The sequence below is a fragment of the Eptesicus fuscus genome, chromosome 5 (genome assembly GCF_027574615.1).
Source record: "Eptesicus fuscus isolate TK198812 chromosome 5, DD_ASM_mEF_20220401, whole genome shotgun sequence".
NCBI classification, from domain to species: domain Eukaryota; kingdom Metazoa; phylum Chordata; class Mammalia; order Chiroptera; family Vespertilionidae; genus Eptesicus; species Eptesicus fuscus.
The window spans coordinates 30,966,623-30,975,692 of NC_072477.1; the positions used below are offsets into that span (position 1 = coordinate 30,966,623).

A 9,070-nucleotide genomic window follows, 5' to 3' on the forward strand; every position below is an offset into this window, starting at 1 on the left:
GTTGGGCGGCGGGCTCGGCAAGGCTCTGGTGTGCCCAGTGCCCGGCGGTGGGCTGGTCCGGTGTCGCTGCGTCGGCCCTTGGGTCTGCAACGGTGGCCAGTCGCTGAGCGTGCGCACCTGGCCACTTCGGGGCATTGAGATTCTTGAAGGACTCGGAGGTCAGCAAGCACGGAGTCTCCCTCCCCATGTCTCCCAGGGGCTCTTCTGTCCGTGCTCGGCAGCGAGTGGAGCCGTCCCCTCAGCCGGAGACCGCTGGGGGTTGAACAGTTTTCTTGAGAAACCCAGTTCAGGGTGACAGCTCACCGCCAATTGGCTGGCTCTAGACCCAGCAAGTTGGGAAGATCACACCAGGTAAGCAGTCTGTCCCCATCACACCCAAGTTCTGATCATGCTACTCACAGGCTGAGGGTTGAAGAGAGTCCCTTATTCCCAGCCTAGTTCAATTTTCTATAAAACCCATATAATAGTCTGACTCTAGAAATGGGTATATTGATACAGTGATGGATTCACTGAGGGTTGTTATATGTTTTGAAAAAAACTCCAAACATTTAGTGAGTAGGATGTATGTTTAAAGAACACTTTTTATTTTGCAGAAATTGGGAATGCTTTAACTTACTTTTTTAAAAGTATCATTTATCCATTTAATGTGCATCCTAAATGTCTCTGGCTATGTCATTATTTTCAGTGATATGCAAACTCTAAAGGGCAAAGATGATGTCTGCTTCATTTATTTTTTTAGAGCATCCAGAACAATACCACGAACAGGAGGTTTTCAATCCATTTGTATGCTGCTGTTGCAGATTTGAATACAAACTGTGTCCCATACTCATAAAGAACACTATTTCATTCTTAGTTCAGACTTTTAAGAACCAGAAATCATATCATTATATGTAGCACAAATGTAACTTATTGGCTTATTTTAATTTTTAAAGTATCACTATTCATTGACTTTCTATTACAAAAGTCTGCTCAATGTAGAAAATGTGAAAAATGCCGAAAACTATGCAGGGGACATCCAATGTCATCATTAATTCCCATGCTGGGAGATAAATCGCTTTGAACACCTTGGTATTTTTTCCCCTAAATGATTCATTTTCAAGTGCTATTAATATTATCTAATCCTGAACTCATCTTAAGACTTTCAAAAACGATTCTTCTCCCTGCGATTTCCATCCTTTCAGCTAGTGATCCAGTGTTCTTTCCAGGAAGAATTATTGCTTTGTTATTTCTCAATGTATTGAATTGTATTGTGAGTTAAGGGAAAGAGTTTGCCATGAGCTACTAGTGACTGACTCCTGTTTCGAAGGAAAGTTGTGGTTACCACGAAGGAAAATTTAATCCATCTTGCCCCAATGCATTTGTTGTCCCTAGAGCTAGGTGAACTACCTTTGACTGTTTCCCTAGGATTATGTCACCCACCGAGGTAACTTTCTGTTTCAGTAGGTGATGTTAAGAAACAAAACAACACCCTTTAAGTTGATCAGTTTTGGAAAATAGAGACCTGCTTTATATCCCAGGTCTTTGATGTGTTTAGTGGTTCCTGTAAGGATCTGCCTCTCTTTTGTGTTGATTGACAAGACCTTTCCTATATATTTGAGCAGTGAAGCAGCCCAGTAACAGAGGGCAGAGACATTTACCCAGGGCGAGCTTCTACCGCTCATTGGGACTTGCTGAGACCTTGGGCAAGTGTGAGCTCTAAGAGAAGAGTTGGCTCCAGCAAGAGCAGGTGAGTGCATCTCATCTCTGTAACTTCATTCCTCACCAGGGGAAGTCCAAAGAGCCCTGCTGAGGTGACAGGTCAGAAGCAGGAGCTGGGAGATCAGGTTTAGAAATAAATAACTCTGCAACCTGTTTTAAGTGATAATGAATTGGGGGTATTCCGTAAGTGCAATGTCCACTCTCACTGTAACACCCAGGTATGTTCTGTCTAGTGGGCCGAGCGTGAAGGGAGAGACTCTGGCTCCCGAAAGAGCCAGGAAATGACCAAGATGCAAAGAGGACAGACTTACAGTAGACTGGGATTATGTTTTAGCACCTCCGAGCTTTCCATCATCTGGATTTCAATGGAATCACAACGAGGTGCCATTACAGCGGAGGCACAGAGCGGAGGCATCGGGCAGTGAAGGGGGGCACACTGTTATGGCTGGCCACCGAGTCAGGCGCCAGGTTTCGTAATATCTGTGCATGTCCGGCTTTGTGGAGGGTTGGGCTAGTAAGAATATAGAAGGGCGTACAATTATTATTTACCTACCTCCCCACCTTGATTCCACATCCACGACACTGAAAATATAATTTTAAGCAAACATGTAACCAAATACAGTGGATTTATGTGTATCCATGTAGTATGTTAGGATATGCATAATTTGGGGTGTGATTCATATTTTGTGTTCATTGGAACAGCTTTTTTATTTTTAACACCCAAGTCAAGTCCAGCAGTTGAGCCACAATAAGGAAAAGCCTGAGGTTGCCCTTGGAGGGTTGGGTGTCCAGTGAGCACATGGGCCCATGGAATCCATATTGGAGTCAGTGAGAGGAAACTTAGGGCCCCTGAGGTGGAGTTCGTGGGCATCTGCAATTTCTTGGCTTATTTCTTCTGAAATGCTAAGAGCCAGGTCCCTTTGGTATCAACCTCGTTGGCTGCCCCACGGAGGGCAGCTGGATCAGCTAACAGACTCTCTTCCCTCTCCCTCTCCCGGGGAGCAGCATGAAGCTGGCATACCTGTTCCTCGGCCCCATGGCCCTCCTCCTCCTGGCTGGCTGCTGCTGTGTCCTCAGCACCTCCAGTGGGAACCTGCACACCTTTGTGGGCTGTGCCGTCAGGGAGTTTACTTTCCTGGCCAAGAAGCCGGGCTGCAGGGGCCTTCGGATCACCACCGATGCCTGCTGGGGCCGCTGTGAAACCTGGGAGGTGAGTCCAAGACAGGTCCACTTGGCCTGATTTCTAAGCATCTGCTTTTTCCTGCGGCTTTAAAAAAAATAACAATTATTCTCCTGGCTGGTATGGCTCAGTTGTTGAGTGTTGACCCATGAACCTGAAGTCTAGGTTTGATTCCCTGTCAGGGCACATGCCCAGGTTGCGGGCTCGATCCCCAGTAGCGGGTGTGTAGGACTTAGCTGATCAGTGATTCTCATCATTGGTATTTCTATCTCTCTCTCCCTTTCCCTTCTTTCTGAAATCAATTAAAAAACTCACACAATTATTTGGCATGCTCCAGAAATCCTGAAACCCGACCTTGTCCCTCTAACAATGCATTGATAAAATTAATAATTTTACTTGCGTGTATCTGTGTATTTGGGAATCATCTCTGGGAGGTTAAGACGTGCTATTATTCTACCCACTTTACAGATGACATGGGAGGAATTTGAGGGATAAGTAACTGCAGAGTCATGTTTATTTCTGTATGCAAAGGTGGGAATAAATTCTTGGTTCAAGCATGTAACCAAAACGCTCACAGTGTTCTCCCAGCTGTGAGGAAGCCAGCCAAGAGACAGCCCTGAGCTGTATAGCGGGCGAGGGTGAGTCTTCAGTCCCTCCTCAGTGCCTCTCCCAAAGCCCTGCCCCTGCCCCACCCACCCACTCAGGATTATCACTGGCAGAGCCATTAAGTTCCTTTATATTGAGTTATATTCAGCCTTTGCAGCGGCATTGCATTTAAAGTGGGGATAAAAATCTCAAATTTAGAACCCTATAGGGCTGTGATGAGGATGTGTTTGCTGGGTGAGAAGAAAGAAGGCCATTTGGCACCCCATCAAATTACATGGAGTGACTGCTAACTCTTCCCCCTGAGCTCTGAATTGGTTATAATGAAGGACCAGCTCTGATCTTGTCACCATCTCAAAAATCATTAAGGACCACCCACTACTGCCAATTCAGTGCCCAACGTTCAAGGTCCTTAGCAATGTGACAGCCTGGCTGTTTCCCCGGCGGTTATACATAGCCTGAGGCCTGGCCTTGTCAGATTGATTTTTAAAGGTTTTATTAAACACCCTTCATGAGATCTCACCTTTGGTTCTTTTTGTTTCCTTTCTCATTCCCACCTGTCATGATCAGACTTCTTCTTTGAGGCCCATCTCCAGAGCTGACTCCTTCCCGGGGGCCTTCTGACTCCCTGGCCGGCCTATGACTCTACCCTGCCTGGCTTCTTACTTCCTTGCCCGCAATACAACTCTAGATTTGAAGTTTTTTCAGGGATAGGTAAATTCTTGCACCTTTGACAGCTCTTGTCAAAGTCATGTACGGACAAGGCATTCATAAGTACCTGTTGAATTACATGGGATGGACTCTCCCTGGAGTTACGGTGTTTCTCCTCTAGCTTAATCAACACCAGCTGAGAAGCCCTTGAGCACCACGAGAGGACACACTGCCATTAGGAAAACTGTGCTTCTGTTCAGGGACTCACAGCAACCTGCTGTCACTGAGATAAATGATGGCCCCACGACGGGGACTGGGTTATGGTGATGAAACCACCGAAGTAAATGAAACACCGAATTAAGTTTTATTTTTGCATCATTTGGGGGCTTGAGACCGAGGAGCCGAATGAAAATGTAGTTGCTAAGGATACTGTGGCTGTGACTTGACATCACACATACTCAGGGAACGCTGACACCTTCTCATAGGCAGGGTTTGGCCTGATGGCGACCCCTCTGCTCCAACTCCATTTGTGGGCTCTTTGGAGCTCTTTCTGGGCCCAAGTCTCAAGCCACCATTTCCCTCAATTCTGTCTTCTCTTCTCCTTATTTATTGATGAATGTCTTTAATCGGATCATGGTCGCCCAGAGGAGGCCCCAGGAGAAATGGAGGCAGCAAGGCCATCAGAGACAGGACTCTCCTTGATGCTGGCTAGCTTTTATGTATTGTGCTGTGAAAAGGGAGGTTACTTATAGAAAATAAGCAAAAGGATGAGATTTACTTTCCCAGCAATCTGAAAATTTCTGAGATAAAAAGCACTTATTTTTATCTGGGAGCACATCTGAAAATAGGATGTTCATGATGAGAAAGTGGCTGCATTTACTTTGAAGGTCGGACGTTGCTGAAAATAGCCTTCGCTCATGGCCTAGGTTTAGGGTTTCCAGATTTAGCAAAAAAAAATAAATAAATAAAAAAAAACCCAAAACAGAACAAAACCACAATGCATTAAACTTGGATGCCAGATGAACACAACTTTTGGGGGGCATAAGTCTGCCCCATACCGGATTGCTCTTGTTATCTTGGCTATTGTCATTCTTTTATTTGACCATCTGAGCTAAGGGAAGAGAGGTAAATAGTCAGGTATTGCATGTTTAAAAATTCTTGCGGCACCTCGGTTGACTATCGCTGTCCTAATGGTTCCCTGTTTTCTACCTGTGGGGACAGAAGCCCATTCTGGAGCCCCCCTACATCGAAGCCCACCATCGAGTCTGTACCTACAACGAGACCAAACAAGTGACCGTCAAGCTGCCCAACTGTGCCCCGGGGGTCGACCCCTTCTACACCTACCCCGTGGCCGTCCGCTGTGACTGCGGGGCCTGCTCCACGGCCACCACCGAGTGCGAGACCATCTGACGCTGGCGAGGCCTGCAGCACCATGGCAGCATTGAGCCTCGCAGACCCCCCCCTCTGCCTCCCCTCCCGGCACAGGCAGCATCAGCAGCGATTACCCCTGGATTGGAGGACTGTTTAACTTGGACCACACCGCAAAGGAGGTTGCCTGTCTCCCTTGGGTCCAGCTCAGGCACCAGGCCCGGAGGCAGCACACAGCTAACCATGCAAAACCATATTTGCGCCTTCGCTAGAATAATTTCTCCGGCTCACACACCTGCAAATTAATTTTTCTCTGCCTTGAAGCTCAGGACATAATTTGTATAGCACCATTGTGGGTTGATAACATGCCAATGGTTTAAGTGCAGTGGGCGTAATCAGGAAACGGGGCTAGAAAGTCTTTAAATTCTCATGTCCTCTTTAATGACTGGCCTCCAGTAGATTTATGACGAAAGGGCCAGACATCGATAAAACCAATGCTTTCGTCCCCAGGCCTCCACCCCAAACCCTACTGCACGCTTCCTTAGAGAAAATACTCCCTCTCCTTTGAACTGAGCAATTATTAAAGGAGGTAGGGAAATGGTAGCTCAAAAGGAAAGGAATCTGGATTTGGGTGATTCATTTTTCAAGCAAAATTCCCTAAGTCCCCTCAAGATCCTGACTAACGAGGTTCCTTTTAAATAAAAGTTCTCTGAAACAACAGGGAATGGCAGCTATCATTTACACTTAAACACTTACAAAATTGAACTCATGTTTTTAGACTCATGGGATGCTCTCCCAGAGCTAAGCCCAAAACGATGAACCACAAACATTCTTTCCCCTTTAGCCTATTTTAAATTGAAATTGTAATTTCTTTTTTAAACTCAGAAAAAATGTTTGTAAGGGGTAAGACTGCATTGCTGGCTCGGGGAACGTGACTGTGTAGCTTTTGCCCTCTCTAAAGCCTCCGGCAGCTGGTTCTCTGGGACTCTTTTAAAACTCTAGTGCTTTGCAAGTGTCTTTAATTCTGACATTTTGGGGGTTGACATTGACCTTGTTCCTTACCCACAATATGCCGTAAGAATCTTATTACTGCAAATAAAGCATGTCTTCTGTCTTGTGAATTGATGAGAACTTTCCAAAATAGTTTTTAATACATAAAAACTGGGGTAACAATAACAAGCCCTCTTTAAAATGAACCAGGAAGTTACTTTTACATTAATGTAGGATGTCGTGTTTAGTAAGGAACACGGAGCCGGCTGGGTAGCATGAGTCCCTGAAGTGGCTCCGTCTGTGTTCCTACCCCTGACGCATCACAGCTGGGAGCCAGGAGTCCTCTTTGAGTGGGGGAATAATGAGTCCCCACAAAAACAGCAAAGCAAAAGTTGGGATTGATGGTCAGGGACTGGGATGCTGAAGTGGACATCCGGGAGCAAAATGCACCCCACTCTTTAGTGCAGGTCTGTTTGGGAGGCAAGAAAGTCAACTCTAGCATTGAGTGCCTGGGGCCTCTGCAGGACGGTGGGCGGTGACAGGGGATAATGCCGGGTAACACCACTCAAATGTTCTCAACCCATCCCTGAGAACATCCCTCGGGACTTTTTGAGAGAAAGGGCTGCTTCTTAAGGAAACTCTGGGTGAAGAGGCAGAGGTTATGGCTTGCCAGAGTTTGAGAAACTCATCAGGAAGGGTCCTGGCAGTAAACAAATGATGCACTGCAGTGGGACATTGAGGAGAGCTTGAGCAGAGTTAGGGAAACCAACAAGGGCTGTGAAACACTTCTAGAAGCAATGGGCAACCCTAGGCTAAAGGAACAAGAAGGGGGAAGTGACCATCAGACCCCAGAGAGAATGCATAGGAAGATGCAGCCATCATCAAAGTGAGGCCTGGTGGGGAGGGAGGCTGGCACCGCCCCACCTCACTCTGCTCCCATGCCTGGATCTCCTGCCGAATCAAATAGGAAGGCAGAGAGTGAGGGAGCCCATGATTCAGTCCATAAAAGCTGGCCTCCGGGAATCAGGGGGCTACGTGCACCTGGCGGGTCCTGTGGACACGCCCTGCAATAAGGCAACATGAGGAGTGCACAGGTGAGGGGCGCGTGCCTCACAGGAAAGCTGGACAGTGGCGGTCCTTTGTAGCCTGGGGGTGATGGCAGGAGAAACTGCCCTGAAACAGAGCTTCTCGGTGTCGGGGGAAGGGAACGGGGTTCTGGAATAGCAGACCAGTGGTGACACGGGGCTGTAAACGGCATGATTGCTGTACCAGGCAGCAGAGCGCCTGGCAGCCAGGGCACTCCGCTCTGCAGGGTCTCTGGGGCTGTTCAAACACTTCTTTAGTGAATACACACTGTAATCAGAAAAGTTATTAATTAAAAGGAGAAGACTATCTCTGTCAGTGCTAAACTCAAATCTTTTCAAATTTCTCTCTTCACCTTTCCTTTCTCCTTCTCTCTTTCACTCCTCCCACTTCCACAAATATTTATTAACTCTCATTTTGTGCAAGGCACTGCGTTTGGGGAATAAAGCTATAAATATTGCTGCATTTTATGGATTTCTGACCACAAGCAGGACCCTTTATATTAATTTTTTGTAATTCCTGTGTCAACCACACTCAGAGGCGTTGTTGTGACCCTTCTTCAGATGATGACGCCGAAGCTCAGAAAGGTCAAGCACCTTGCCCCAGAGAGACAGCTGATAGACAGCACGCGCCAGGTTTCTCTGACCCAGAACCAACCTCTCCCTCCGGGAGCGCGATGCCTTCTCGGAGAGCTCCTTCCGAGTCATTCCTGGCCGGAGGGGCCTTTACGTTTATTGCTGTCAGCCTCTCTCCACACTGATGAGCAAGTTGCAGTTTCTGCTGGAGGTGCTTAATGCAGACTGGGCTTGTTTTATGGAGGTTGCAAATTTTCTCTCGTTTCCTGTATAACCTCTAGGAAGACAATGCTTTATTGTTGCTCAAATCACAGCTCACACCAGGAGCTACGGAGGGGGGAAAGGAGCAGCCTCGGAGGGGAATTCAGAGAGACTGCTGCCGAGAGGAGGGTTGTGTGCTCGCAACTCGCTGCCCAGGTAATGTGAACACTGGGTGTAGGGCAGTGGTCCTCAACCTTTCTAAGGCCGCGACCCTTTAATACAGTTCCTCATGTTGTGGTGACCCCCAACCATAAAATTATTTTCGTTGCTACTTCATAACTGTAATTTTGCTACCGTTATGAATAGTAATGTAAATATCTGTGTTTTCCGATGGTCTTAGGCTCACGACCCACAGGTTGAGAACCGCTAGCAGGGTCGCCTAAGACCATCAGAAAACTCAGATATTTACATTATGATTCATTAACAGTAGCAAAATTATAGTTATGAAGTAGCAACGAAAATAATTTTATGGTTGGGGTCACCACAACACGAGGAACTGTATTAAAGGGTCGCGGCATTAGGGAGGTTGAGAACCACTGGTGTAGGGGAATGATGGCCCCGTGCTTGTATGGGAGCTCTGGCTAAAACCAAGTCTCAGCAGCTCCTTACTCTTGGAAATACGTTTATTTTGCAATTAACAAAAGGTAAGGGGAATTTCCCG

General features: G+C 46.9%; 1 protein-coding gene across 1 annotated transcript; it reads left to right on the plus strand.

The window, feature by feature from the left end:
• The first annotated feature begins 2,704 nt into the window (after positions 1 to 2,704).
• On the plus strand, positions 2,705 to 5,542 carry GPHB5 (glycoprotein hormone subunit beta 5). The gene is made up of 2 exons (XM_008138966.3): positions 2,705 to 2,908; positions 5,354 to 5,542. The coding sequence occupies exons 1-2, from the start codon at positions 2,705 to 2,707 to the stop codon at positions 5,540 to 5,542; spliced, it is 393 nt and encodes a 130-aa protein (XP_008137188.1).
• Positions 5,543 to 9,070: the final 3,528 nt, after the last annotated feature.

Excerpts from the sequence above, each read along its gene's own strand:
- GPHB5 (XM_008138966.3), top strand. The coding sequence starts at position 2,705 with ATGAAGCTGGCATACCTGTTCCTCGGCCCCATGGCCCTCCTCCTCCTG. Across the intron at positions 2,909-5,353 it reads GCCGCTGTGAAACCTGGGAG|AAGCCCATTCTGGAGCCCCC; the intron begins GTGAGTCCAAGA and ends CTGTGGGGACAG.